We start from the raw sequence: 14,196 nt of genomic DNA on the forward strand, positions 1-14,196 counted from the left end.
CATAAATAGAAACATCTGTTTTCTTCAGCCTTATTTTCAAGATTTTGCACTTACCCACTAAATGTGCTTGATTTTTTTTTACTTTGGTTTTGCAGCAATGCTTTGCTGATGAACGTGAAAATAACTTTGAAACTACATCATGGAGCACCTACCTACGCTACGTCACTACAAATAGGAGCTTAGTCTATGTCCTAATTTTTATCCTCTTTGTTTTTGTCATTGAGGTAAAATCACTAACCTTTTTTTTTTTTTTTTTTTTATAGTAAGGTGTTTTTGTTTGTGTGAGAATTTATTCAAAAGAAATTTTCTCTCTAATCCAATAGGTTGCTGGTTCAGTCATTGGTGTTTTCTTCATTACTAAGTGAGTGTCGTCTTGTTTCTGACATCTAGTCTAAAGACACCAGACGACATTGTTCCAGGCTCTACTGAAACCCTGGCCTAGCTAAAATCCTGTGTTTTATTCTCAATCCTTTTGCTTTTGTCTACCAGAGAGATCTGCAGGGATAGCTCTAACCCTTCATCACCCAGCTGCATCAATGAGAAGCAACTCAACGCCTCGTTGTCCCCTGTCCAACTGTCAGTCATTGTCACACCGACCAGTGCTTACTACATCATGTACATCTACGTGGCCACATCAGAAAGCGTGCTGGCCTTGGGATTCTTAAGGGGTCTCCCATTGGTGCACACATTACTCACGGTGTCCAAAAGGCTGCATGAAAAGATGCTTAGCGCTGTGCTACGTGCCCCAATGGCTGTGCTCAATACAATGAAGACAGGTGATTTTTTTTGTTTGCTTTTACATTGTTTTTTTGTTTTTTGTTTTTTTAAATGTATATATTTTATGGTATTTCTGGGAGTAAGAAAGTGAAATGTAAATATTAAGTTGTGGAACAGGATCCTTGTATTCAGCTGTTTTAATTTGTTACCTTCTTGCCACAACTGATGGTTTTAATTTTGTGGTGGATGAGAACATTTTAATACTGGCCATGACTGACAGGTGTGAGAACACACTGCCATTGCTTTCTGTGAATGGGATTACGTGGCTGCAGACTGGTCAGAATGCCCATACAAGCCTTTTCCCACCACAATAAGAAAACGATCAGATGAATTTAATGTTTTGGCTCATCAATGTATGGTAGGTCTACGTGTAGTGACATATCGGAGGTCACACTGACTACAGTGCCTACTAAATGTTCTGCTTTAATTCTTTGTGCTGTTCCAGGCAGAATCATGAACCGATTTATCAAGGATATGGCAACAATAGATGACATGCTGCCTCTGGTGCTGTTTGACCTCATACAGGTAATTTATTCAGCACAATGGACATGACATGGTATAAAAACATTAAAACTAAAGTTAAGGCTGCATAAGAGCAACTACTAAATTTACGCTCCCATAGTTGTACAGTCAGTTTAGAAAGTATTCCTACTTCACTTTTGGCCGTTTTTGACAATAATTCTGCACATGATGAAAAAAGGGCAAATGTATTAAATGATTTAAAAACGTATCAAATCAGATTCTATTGGCAGCTTTTGATGTGCCATTTCAAATTGTGATCTGGTGCATTCTGTTTGCCTTAACTTTTTTTGATGAGCCCAGAACCTTACTAGAGTCCATCTGGCATAAACCTGTGTATATGAGTTCCTAAATTTACATTGCATTTGGACAATGGTTTAAAACCATTTCTAAAGTTCTGAGTGTTCTCAAGAGCACACCGGGCTCTATATAACTTTGAAAACCTTGAGGCACCAGGGTTGTTCTGGTGTTTCATAGCAGGTCAAATTAAGTAACCCGATAATGGGCTTTTTCAGGGAGGTGACCCAGACCTAATGGTCATAGAGTTTAGAAATGTGAGAATCAGAAAGATTAACCTTTCAGCAGTCCCATCAATCAGGCTCCTATGGCACTACTACTAAAGTATGGTGGGGGCAGGTGCATCTCCGCAGCGGGAAGAGGTAGACAGGTTAAAAGTGAAGAAAGGTTGAATGCAGAAAAGTACAGAGAGGTTTTCAGTCAAGGTGAGGCTAAAGTGTCCGACAAGAATCCTAGAGTGGCTCCACCAAAGCCCAAATTGAGACCCCATAATGAAACATCTGTAGAGAAAGGTGAAGTTGGCATTTCAGACATGATTCACCCAAACTGACGGTTTGAAGGGTTCTGTAAGAAAGAACCGACAGGCTTCTACACTAGCGACAGTACGTTCACTACAAACGTCATGGAGTCAAAGCATAAATGCTGTAAAGCAAATCTACAAAAATCTGAATCCAATACTTTCAAATTTTTTATTTAAATTACACCTTCCATTCTTGTATTGATTGAAACTGCAAGACAAGGCACACAATTATGATCACTACTTTTTTTTTTTTTTATCCCCTCACACCAGCTCACATTGATTGTCACGGGGGCCATCTTCACGGTGTCAATCATGCGACCATACATCTTCATCGCTGCCATCCCTTTGGGTGTCATCTTCGTCATCCTCAGGAAGTACTTCCTACGAACAGGGCAGCAACTCAAACTACTAGAGGCTGAAGGTAAGAGTGGGGCTACAGGCAGGTGTGTGGTTTTAATTATTTGTATTATGGCTTTCGGTGCTGACGCAAAATTCTTTTAATGCCTCTTTTGTGACGCCGTTAACTTGGACTCTGACATGCACTGTTGCCTCAGCTGTAACTGAGGAGGAATGCTGACGATTCTCAGCGTTTTATTTGCAATGGGAGACCGCACTGAGCGACGTCAGTAGATTTGAAGGTGTCGTTGGGGTCTTTGTTTCTGCCTAACAGAGGTCGGGGCAGCTCCTCAACCTGCACAAACTCAACAGCATCAGCGGGGAGACAGATCCCAACTCAAAAGAGACACTCGGATAGACCAGAGGATCAGTGAGTGATGCTGCAGCTCATAAAGAGAAAATCAGCTACTGACTCAGTATTATCAGTAGCATGTGTCCACTCCTATGCTGATAATAGTATGAAAACATAAAAAATGTCTCTTCTCAGCAAATTCTACAAAACACAATAATTGCGATTTAGCTATGGACGGTCTGCAATTACTCATGAATAAAATATTTGAATCAACTGATGATCCTAGTATATTTGTTATTTTTTATTTCTGGTAATTCAAGCTAAATACCTAGAGTGACCGTGATCTGGCCAGAGACTACACAAACTATTGTGCTTGTTAAAGTGACAATTCAGTGAAAAGGCTGTGTAGCCTTATGCCTCCTCTCTTCTTCAAGAAAGCTGAGCGGTGCTACAACGTAAGAACTTAAAGGTTGTAGCAAAACTGACCTTGAACAAAATGAATGCTAGCACGTAATTTTTAGTAAAACAAAAAAAAAAAACATAGAGGGAGTTTTTTATTTAAGGAATAGACTAGTGATTCAATGAGAAGAGAAGGAATCGGCAAAGATGCTGTGGTGAAATAAATTCAGGAAGAGTGCGAGTGAAAACATTTTCGGAAAACCAATAAAGGCAGACAGAGGAAGCGAGGTTTTTGGGGTCAGACGCCACAGTCATCACAAATGGCCGTCAGCAGGCAGAGGCGGAGGATGGCCTGGGGCCAGAGGGCAAGCTGAAGAACAAAAACACGAGAGAGGAAGGGTTGAATGAGGGTGGATGTGCTGCCTCGTTGGGTGGGCGCATAAAACAAGTGGGGCACAGCGATTTCAAATGGTTCTCCTCCAATTACACGAGCTTTAGAACTGTGTGACAATAGTTGGTCGATGTATATACATTTTTTCATCTTCGGTGCAGTGATGCAAAATTCCACCATGTTTGTGTCAGTGAGGAAATAACAATAGAAACGCCTGCAGTACAATTCATCATTCGTTAATGTTATTAGGTCTAATAACATACATAATCTTTAGCCTGATGCACCGAACCAGGTCAAGACTGAGTGTACAATATAACCACAAACCAAGTATGTAAAGTACATTGGAGAACAACATGTATCTTAAATTCATATAGAATCGTAAAGAACGGTTAAGTTGCCTAGAGAGCAGAGCAGGTTTATACAGTGGAGGATGAGAAAACGGGTCACAGTACTGCTGACGAAGATGCCGCTCTCTGTTTTTTGACTTCTCTGCTCTGCCCTCGATAAAGTCAATGAATGTGTGTTTGGGTGATGACAGCAAAATGTTTCCGGAGCCGCTGAGAGAGCACGTCGGGTTCAGAGAAATGAGCCGGGCTGGGATTTCCTCTAACCCCATCCTGGAGTTGCAAAAAAAAAAATAAAAAATACAGTGGAAATTATGTGTTAGTCACTGAGAAGATTACTGTATAAAGGTGGTAAAACGACACGGCATAGAAATACTTTCAATTATAAAAGGAGGTTTGTTAGGCCTTTGCACATTGCTGTGGACAGCGTTGCCTGATCTGACTGCCATTAGGCAACAACACACGGCAAATAGTCAACTTTTCACTACCTTCTTAAAATTTTAAAAAACCTTTCACACCAAGATGGCTTCAGATAGGTGGCAATGAATGTGACAACATTGGGTTCACGTGAGTTTTAGATCAATTCAGTGGACTTTGCTCTCGTTCTGTACTTCACTGGCTTTTGTTGCTTTGATCGAGCAACTCTATAATGGTTGTACCCAGTGGGAGCAGCGTTGGTGGTCTGCACACGGCCACAGATTGCGTTTGGTGTCTTCATCAGTAACGTTTTCTCCTCCATCAACCCTTTATGTTATGACTGCAGCAAAAGCATAAAAGTTTGTTTGGTGTAATTTCTTTCTTTCAGCTAACACGGGTTCATAGCAGCACATTTGTGCCAAAATGGGCTTCAAATAGTTTGGGTGGGGGGGTATTTTTATTTATTGTTTTCAGTAGTTGCACATACCTTACAATACCTCTGATATGAGCTACGTTTGCACATAGTCTGATGCAAAAATAAAACGACATGCATATCATAATGTCACTGTCGTTTAAAGTGTCTCTACTCTTGTCTTGCAGCTCGTAGCCCTGTTTTCTCCCACCTCATCATCTCACTGAAGGGTCTGTGGACGATTCGGGCATTTGGACGTCAGACTTACTTTGAGATGCTCTTCCACAAGGCGTTGAACACACACACAGCCACTTGGTTCCACTACCTGGCTACGCTGCGCTGGTTCCTCTTCCGCTGCGACATGATCTTTGTCTTGTTCTTCACTGCCGCTGCCTTCATCGCTGTGGGAACCAACCGTGAGTGATGGGGAAGATGGTTAGAGGGTTGCATGGTTCAGTATTCTCAAGTTTACAAAACATTATTACATTCAGTGCCACTTATAATTATTTTTTTTTTAGGTTTTGAAGGTCACATGACTTTAAATTTTACCTCAGAATTTCAAAACTATTCTTTCTGGAGAACTGTGCCTTCTACTTGCAACTCTTCCAGGCACACCATTTTGTTCTGTGTTCTCCTGATAGTAGACTTGTGAACATGGATAATCGCTACTGCAAACGAGGTCTTCAGTTTCCTAGATGTTACCCCGGGTTTCCTTTGGTCTTCCCAGACTATTGATATCCCTTCATCTTGTTATGAACTGCTTTATGGATTTATTTGGTTGTTCCTTTTGATAAAATATAGCTGGTTTTCAGTGTAATTGCACATATTTTCATTTGTTTTAGTTTTTTATTTTTTTTTTATGTGACCCAAAGGAAGTTCTAGGTTAAGGTTGAGCCCAAAGAAACCTCTCGTATTTGCATATTGAGTTACTTTTAGCAGTAAAAGAGATCAATTATGTCAGATTAGAATATGTGATTTTTGATGCCTTGTACCTCACTGGTAAGTTGCTTTGGATAAAAGCGTCGGCTAAATATAAATGTGATTCTTAAAATGCGGACCACTGTACAAGCATAACAAGCTCCCGTGTGTCCCCTTTAACGAGGCAGTTACGTGTATTTAAAAAGGACAAAATCCGAGTAATGTAAGGAACAGATACAACAGGATACAATTACGATAACAGTAACTTGTTTTATACAGGATGAAGTAGGATTGCACAGTTGAAATTGCAAGGAAGGAACATCTTGAAATTCCAGCAAGTTGGTTGGAAAACATCTCATTATTTCCACTCGGGCTATCACGTAAAGGGGCTTATCACTTTATCAGTCTTATCAGTGTGTCACAGTGTGTAGTGTTAGATATCAAGATCATAACAGAACAGTTTGTCTGAGAAAACTGATCAGAACTGTTGGAATGCCATTGGATAAAATGTCATGTACAAAAGGAAGCATGTGTTTATTTAAATAAATGAATGGGGGGGGGTAAGCATACACACACTTGTTGTTACGTCATACCATGTGTTTTCTGAAAGCAGATTAAAGGGTAATTTCATAGCTAACTAGTTTCCAATGGAGCTGCAAAACTTGAGTGCTACTCTGACCTAAGCTAGAGCCATTTTAATTGGACTGTGTGTGTGTTTGCGTGTGCGCATGCGCGCACACTCTTCTCCACAGAGGACAAACCAGGGGAGGTTGGCATCATCGTGGCCCTGGCTATGCTCATCCTGGGGACTTTCCAATGGGCTGTCTTTACCAGCATCACTGTGGACGGTCTGGTATGTGGTACACACACAGCACTGTACTTGTTTAGATCATGGTCATGAAAGCAGACTTGCATTAAAATATCTCACAGCCAGTGGGTGTTCAAGAGCTTGTCAAGTGTTAGGCACATTAGGGAAGGTTGTGTCTGCAGCCACATTTGTACGTGGATGTTTCTGCTCATCAGGTGTTTAATCTTTTCGAATTGCCCCCCAGCATTCAACGTACACTGTTCATTACTGTGAGTTCATATGTAGTTTAAGACTGGTGTGTATCTCTGGGCATTCGGATGGCCCGTCATAAAGTGGATCTTGATGTCCTTCTTCTTGGTCAAAGCTCTTCTTGGTTCTTGCCTTGGAGTAATGTAATAAACTCCCCAATGAAGTCACAACTGCAGTCACTGCACAGCTCCCACTGCTTTTCTTCATTTAAAAGTCTGAATACTTCAGTGGGGTAATGACAATTCTATTTTTTCTATCACTTGGCAGAAATGCAATTCCAGCCACGGATTACACCTAGTTAATTTTTATAATATAGTTTCGTTCACTTATTGTGACCTTTAATTCAACTGGCTGCCGGCTTTCTGCTACGAGCTTCCTACCTGCAAACAGCCATTCGCGTGTTGGCTTGAAACAGTTTGGTTTGTACCAATCTTTTACCCCATAATCAAGTTCAGATGCCTTAGCAAATGTAGTGATTTAACTGTGTGATTGTTGGATTGGTTCCTGCCATGGTGGCGTCTTTACATTGGTCCTCATAGATGTGGGAAATATCGTATGTGATTTTGCACTGAAGCATCTCCCAAACGGAATGAGAGCAACAATTTATTCCACCTTGATTGGTAAATAACCTTCCTAATTCACTGTATCTTACTGCTTTGTACAAAACTGTGGTCAACTGTGGATCAGCTGATGAGGCTGAGGCTGAATCAATCTTAGTGCTGCTTGTTGTTTTTCATTGAAATCTTAAACTTTAAATAATAAAAGATCTTCAAGTTGTTGTTAATTTGTCTCTAACTCCTATAGGCCTTGTTTTACAGTCAAGGTTTTCTCTATCCTGCCAGAAAACATGCGTCACCTCATGACTAACATGCAACCAATTATTGTCAGTTTACCTTGTTGTTCATTTTTGAACTGGTATCCTAAGTGTGAAAAGACTGCTTTTGGCTTTTGTCTATTCCCATCACTTGTTTGGTCTTAAATTTAATTTATTGAGGTATTTAAAATGTCTTAAATTTTGAAAAGTGGCAGATGTCATTTTATCACTTCATTACTGTTATTTATGAGGTATTTTAGAAGGAAGAGCAAGGTGACCTGCAAGTAGCTCAGCGGTCTTTGGTGATTGTGACGACTTTGTCAGGCTCTTTTTAAACCAGCGTGTACCCATCAAATGGTTGTTTTCTTTCACATTTTGGTCAGTAGAACTGCCAGAGCTTATCTCAGTGCAGGACATTTTGTTCACAATTCACACACTCAAAGTAACACTGTGTGTGTGTGTGTGTGTTCAGGGGAGTTGGCACTATTCTCCAGTGCCTGATATTCAGATTTGAGTGAAGAACGTCACTGCTGTGCATCCTGAAAACTATTACATTGATATTCAGATTAGCTACTAAAGTAGCGAGCATTAGCTCAGGTACGTTTAGTTTGCTTTTGCTAAAACATTACTCAAATAAGGAAACGTTGTATGTTTTAAAAGGTCAACCTTCTTTCTTTTTGGGCCTTCAGAAGGGCATCCAGGCTGTTCCAACTTCTTTGTATTTTCAAGAACCTTTTTTGCACATTAATAGACCTAATTATAAATGTCAATACAATCATTTGTAAGCACGTCACCCTTTCCCCCTTTTTCTCCTGCCTCTCGTAGATGCGTTCAGTGGATCGAGTGTTCAAATTCATCGACCTGCCGTCAGAGGAGCCGCTGCTGGGGAAATGTGGTGGTAAAGGTGGCCCAGATCTTGTCATTGACAACCCTCACGCCCATGACTGCTGGCCCAACCACGGCCACATGGATGTCCAGGCCCTCACTGTCAAATACACAGAGGCCGGACGTGCTGTCCTCAGTGACATCTCATTCTCTGTGGAGGGTGGACAAAGTGTAGGTCTTGGGTGATGGGCAAAGGGGGTGTGGGAGGCTTGACCTTAATGAAGCAGGACTCTGATGGATGCCATCTTTATTAACTATTATCTGTTTGCTTGTTAAGTGTAAAGCTGCTGTAATATTTTTGTATTCACACTACTTAGAAGAGAAACACTACACCAATACAACATGTTGCTTCATACATGCAAGACGAGTAAATGGACCTTTCGGCCCAGTGACCTGAGAATGCGGTTGTGGAGTTTAAAATCACAAATAGGAGATTAGAGTTTACACGTGAACCAAATGACATTGTTCTCTACGGCCAAATTACACAGACACAAACCAGGTAGAACAGAGAAAAGGACAGTTGCAGTAAAAAAGACTATTACCAGAACTAAATGGCCAACAGCAGAATGATTAGAAATGGCAGTAAGCTCTTCATGGCCTAATCTGGATTTCAGATTCCTTCTACCATCAAATTGAGGTTGAAGAACTTGGTCAGAGGCTAAATAGGTTTTAGTATAAGGAGTAAATTAGAGCAATTTTGCTCCTGGCAATAATTATCAGTGTGAGCTCCTCCGTGAATCCTGGAGGATCGAAGAGTGGTGCAAGTCATTTACTTTAGTCTTGTCCCATTAGCTGCTCTGTGGCCAATACATGGGCCAACTGTTATCATAAAGCTACAAAAGTAAGGACCAAGCTTTTGAGATTTCTTAAAAAAAAAAAAAAAAAAAAAAATCTCAAGCCAGTGGCTGGTATACTTGTATTCCAATATACTACATACTGTGCAATAGCTAAACGTGTGTTGAAGCAGATGCATAATTTAACACACATGACACAAATTAAAATGTTTCTGTCCGTGTTTTATGCATATAGGTGGGTCTATTGGGTCGAACAGGCTCAGGTAAGAGCACCCTGCTGTCTGCTCTGCTGCGTCTGGCCTCCACCGATGGTGAAATCTCTATTGACGGCGTCTCCTGGAGCTCCGTCTCCCTTCACACCTGGAGAAAGGCCTTTGGAGTGGTGCCTCAGGTACCGTACATCTGCCGAGCTGCTTTTTAGCTATACACTTCTAGAAGTGGTGATTGCTGGACTCTTACCCGACAACCCCACATAATTCAGGAAAGCTGTTTTTGTCAATGATGACTTTCGTCACATGTCATTTTAAGGCATGTGCTCTAAACGAGCCGGATGTTTTCACTTTATTGAACAGAGGGTCTTTATTCTCACTGGAACTTTTCGAATGAACCTGGACCCACATGGGCGCTACAGCGATGAGGAGTTGTGGAGGGTGGCTGAGGAGGTGAGACTGTTTCCTCTGACTTTGCCTTAATTATAGTTTATGATTTGTTAATTAGTCTGTTTTACCAAACATGTTGTCAGTTAGTAATTTTTTTTAATTACCGACAGTGTTAAATCCCTTCTGTGCTCCAGCAAGTCAATGGAACTGAAAAAGCAGCTGGATATTGACTATGAACTGTCCTGCAAGGTATAATGTTCAGTTAATTAAAATCTGTTCTGTGAGTTCTCAGGTGGGTTTGAAGTCGGTGATTGAACAGTTTCCAGACAAGCTGGACTTCCAACTGGAGGACGGAGGTAACGTGTTGAGCAACGGACACAAACAGCTGCTGTGTCTCGCTCGGTCCATCCTCAGCAAGGCCCGCATCCTGCTGCTGGACGAACCTTCCGCTTACCTCGACCCCATGTCAGTATTGACAAAAAACACTCTTTGCACATTTCCGTGAATCAGTGCATGTACAGTAAGATGTGCAGTAGGCTAAAGTACGTGTGCAACATCGAGTAAATGACCAGAGAGTGAAATATTGTTATACGTGTTTTTTTATGAAGCGGTTTTCAAACTTTTTCTTGAGACAAGTTGGACAGAATTACAGAGTTAGAGATGCTTTGAGGTTTTTGTAATCTTAATTTATTCATTGTTAAATAAAACAGAAGTACAGGTTGAAGTCATTTTTAAATGGCTTTGGTAGGAGCTTAAAAAGTGCAAAGTTAATTTAGGCTCTAAATTAACTTTGCACTTGTCTAGTTACAGTTGCCACCTTACTCTGCAGGTCTCCTCCAAGCATTTTTAGTATCATTCAGCAGATTGTCTTGTTAACTATGTTGCATCAGATGCTTCAGATACATTTATGAAGCGTTAAGTATTAAGAGTCCAACCCATGTTGCCCATCTGTCTGTACGTATTTGTGATTTTGTAGGCAGGTACAGTGAGCACATTAGAACCTTTAACACATTGTTAAACAGCCAATACACAAAGTAACTGTGTATTTCCTTGTACAAAGTACGTTGGTGGCTGTAAAGTAAGGTCACAGTGCAGCATCTGTCACCCAAATCCAATCTGTGTAGTGTTCCTGTAACTGCATATGGTGACAATCTAGTGTGCTTACAGTAACTCAGAACTACTGTGTGTGTGTGTGTGTGTGTGTGTGTGTGTGTGTGTGTGTGCGCATAATCATGTGTGCAAAGAGGGTCATGATGGTAAATGGAGCATACAGTGAGCAATTTAGTGTAACCGGAGGAAAGCAGTGCAGATTAGCTTAGTGTTGTGCTAAACTAATATGTTATCATTTTAGACACACTGGTGACGATGCTGATGGTGTGTGTGTGTGTGTGTGTGTGTAGAACATTACAGGTCCTAAGGAAGACCCTGAAGCACGCGTTCTCTGGCTGCACGGTCATCCTATCAGAACACAGAGTGGAGTCGCTGCTGGAGTGTCAGTCGTTCCTTGTGAGTTTTGGGACTCGGTTTTCTCTCGACTTGACTTGGCCTCTTATCACAACTTAAAATAAATGAGCAGTCGTTTAAATGTTGTTAGCGGCAATGTGGTTCCACTTGGGCTGGACATGGGCATATGTTTGTTGGGGTGGAACAAGCAGACGGCCTGACCTTAACATGAGGGTAATGGCTGTAATGGTACTAGAATTATGTATCACAATTATTACTGAAGTGCTAAGAAAATCAAGAATAGTTGAAACCAATACAAATGGATGATCTGTACAAATATCTATTCTTTATTTGTTATGTTGGGATCCTGTATGATTTATGACCAAGTTTGTTCCAGTGAATTGTTTTATTAGTGGATATGGCTGTTGACCAGTTTAATCTAGGTTAGCTGGGTGACCTACTAACCCTATTTATGGTACAAGCTGAGTGAGCTTGTTATGGATCTAATGTCGCTCAGGATGGAACGGTGGTTTTTGATTTATCTTATATTTTTCACAGCCGCAGAACTTCTCAGATTAACTTTGTTTTTAAAGGTCCAATAAATTGAAATGTATTGCTCTCTATGAATACACATAATGGCTATTCCAGATGTCATTCACTAGCTCTCATCGTTCAAGTAATGCAAATCAGTAGGATGCTTGTATAGCTTGCATTGCAGAAGTTAGCATAACCATAGACGCAATAGCCATTAGTGGTAATTTACAGCTGTCAGCACTAAAGTAATAACAGTTAATAGCTTGGTATAAGCGTTGGCTCTATCTGGGTAATAGTAGGTCAAACGTGTGGAAACTAAGGAGCTACACTAGTTACTGGGAAACTCCTGTACTTTCCCCACTATAACCTCATTATTAGCAAACTATAAGGTGCCACTGCCACATTTGAGGGAAATTGCCAGGTTGACAACCTGAGAGGATTTAACTGGTATTTTAAAGGGTTCAAAGCTAGACGACCTTCAGGTTTGAGAATTCACATCCTTTTTAAAATGATTGAAACAATATATTTCAAAAGACACTGTGTGATTAGAAGTCCACATACTGTAAATGTGTAAGCAACTTCTCTCCGTCTGTGCAGATGATAGAAGGCAGCTCCATGAAAAGCTATGACTCCCTCCAGAAACTGCTGAATGAGACGAGTCACCTGAAACAGGCCATGAGTCCCGCTGACCGGCTCCGCCTCTTCCCATCGCTTCATCGCCTCAACTCCAGCAAGAGGACGGCGCCACAGACTGGCATGATCTCGTCTCTGCCGGAAGAAGCTGAGGATGACGTTCATGACACTCGCCTCTAACCGGCCACACACACACACACACACACACACATCCCGTGACACAACCATGGACATTGACCTCCAGGCAGTGTAGGGTTTCCCAGAGAGCTTAGGTGCACTCTGAATTCTGGGGGATGCTGGTGGTTGGGGGTTAAAGATTGTAAGTTATTTTAAAGTTATTACAGTGTTTTAACAATTGTCTTACCATATTTGTAAAATACCAAGATTGAGATTTAATAAAAAAATATGTATATGCTTTAGTTCAGTCAGGTATGGAACTGTCTAGCTGGCTTCACTGGCTAATGTAACTTCAGTCCGTACATGAATTCCTGTGCATTTTAGTTGGGCTGGATCCCCTGTGGGATTCTGTGCTTGTCCAAAGCACCTCTGACCTACACTCTGTACTGGTCGCCTCACACCAGAGCTGCTGCTTCTACCGTAACGGCTCACGCCACTTGGTGTTAGCTGCACCTTTTCCGCTGAGATCGAGCCACCGATTTTTCTTCCTTCTCGTCACATAGAAACTCGAGGTTCGTCTTTTTACTGTTCATTTGGCTTTAGGCGTGGCACAAAAACACTAAGCCTTTCTACTTTGAAAACACTGCAGCTTTTCCAAAGTGGGAAAGAGTAAATATGGTCGGGCTTTTCTTAACCACATTTTCCTTGAAATGGCATTTTGGTCATTTTGTCTGAGACTTTCCACTGTAACCCAGAGAAACTGTAGTCGGAAAACAATTTATACCGAATCTAAACATTTGTAGTTGATTTTTATCCAAAACGGATTTACTGCTATATTGAAATTCTTGTGTATATAATTGTGCACATACAGTGTCTTGTAGAGTGTGTGTGTGTGTGTGTGTGTGTGTGTACTGTAACATGCATGACAGGCAAAGAGAACAGTAACTGCAGTCAACACACTCAAATACGAACAGTGGTACTCATCAGTGTTTACAAGGCAATAGTCCGTTGTATTAATAATCCAAAACATTTTTAGTTGCTCTTTAAATAAAGTACAGATGTATTTAAAAAAAAATATATATATACTTCACGAAAAAATCATGTTTTACTTTGATTTATCAGCTTCTATTACGTGATGAATTATAGGAATTTTTTTTTGCTGCTGTACAAACACAAAGCAAACATTTAGCATTTTATTACCGCGTTGTCTGTGCGTTTCCCTCATTAAACCATGTTTTTTCTCTCTTTGGTTACTTATTTTGTACAAAATTTATAATTTTGTAAAGTAGCGATGCAGAAAATGAAGGGATCATGAAGAAGTGTCTTGGTATGTGACAGTTTTGTTGCATTGTAAATTTAGGAACAAATCTGTTCATTACTCATAGGAAAAGGCGACAAATGTCCCAAAAATGTATCGATGTATTCAATCAACTATATTTCCAGTAAAAGTAAAGATTTGTAATATTTTACTACCACTGTGTTTTTGTGTGTGTTTGTTTTTTTAACATTGTGTGCTCAGAGTTTTAGGCATCACAGGTAAAAAAAACTAATCCGTTGACATACTTTGGGCCATGTAGAGAAGTAGACACCTGCAAGTTGCCCCCGTATCAGATGACCGTTCAAACCGATCCAACCGAT

General features: G+C 40.7%; 1 protein-coding gene across 1 annotated transcript in view; it reads left to right on the top strand.

Annotated features, from left to right (window-relative positions):
* The window catches only part of cftr (CF transmembrane conductance regulator), a 32,580-nt gene extending 18,947 nt beyond the window's left edge, over positions 1-13,633 (top strand). Inside the window, exons 15-27 of the mRNA XM_067492938.1 lie at positions 96-224; positions 324-361; positions 490-776; positions 1,223-1,302; positions 2,384-2,534; positions 4,953-5,180; positions 6,435-6,535; positions 8,379-8,609; positions 9,468-9,623; positions 9,805-9,894; positions 10,124-10,296; positions 11,232-11,337; positions 12,406-13,633. Of these exons, the coding sequence (XP_067349039.1) occupies positions 96-224; positions 324-361; positions 490-776; positions 1,223-1,302; positions 2,384-2,534; positions 4,953-5,180; positions 6,435-6,535; positions 8,379-8,609; positions 9,468-9,623; positions 9,805-9,894; positions 10,124-10,296; positions 11,232-11,337; positions 12,406-12,621 (1,986 nt within the window). The 3' untranslated portion in view covers positions 12,622-13,633. The remainder of the gene's footprint in view (positions 1-95; positions 225-323; positions 362-489; positions 777-1,222; positions 1,303-2,383; positions 2,535-4,952; positions 5,181-6,434; positions 6,536-8,378; positions 8,610-9,467; positions 9,624-9,804; positions 9,895-10,123; positions 10,297-11,231; positions 11,338-12,405) is intronic.
* Positions 13,634-14,196: the final 563 nt, after the last annotated feature.

The sequence above is a fragment of the Channa argus genome, chromosome 23 (genome assembly GCF_033026475.1).
Source record: "Channa argus isolate prfri chromosome 23, Channa argus male v1.0, whole genome shotgun sequence".
In the NCBI taxonomy this organism is placed as follows: domain Eukaryota; kingdom Metazoa; phylum Chordata; class Actinopteri; order Anabantiformes; family Channidae; genus Channa; species Channa argus.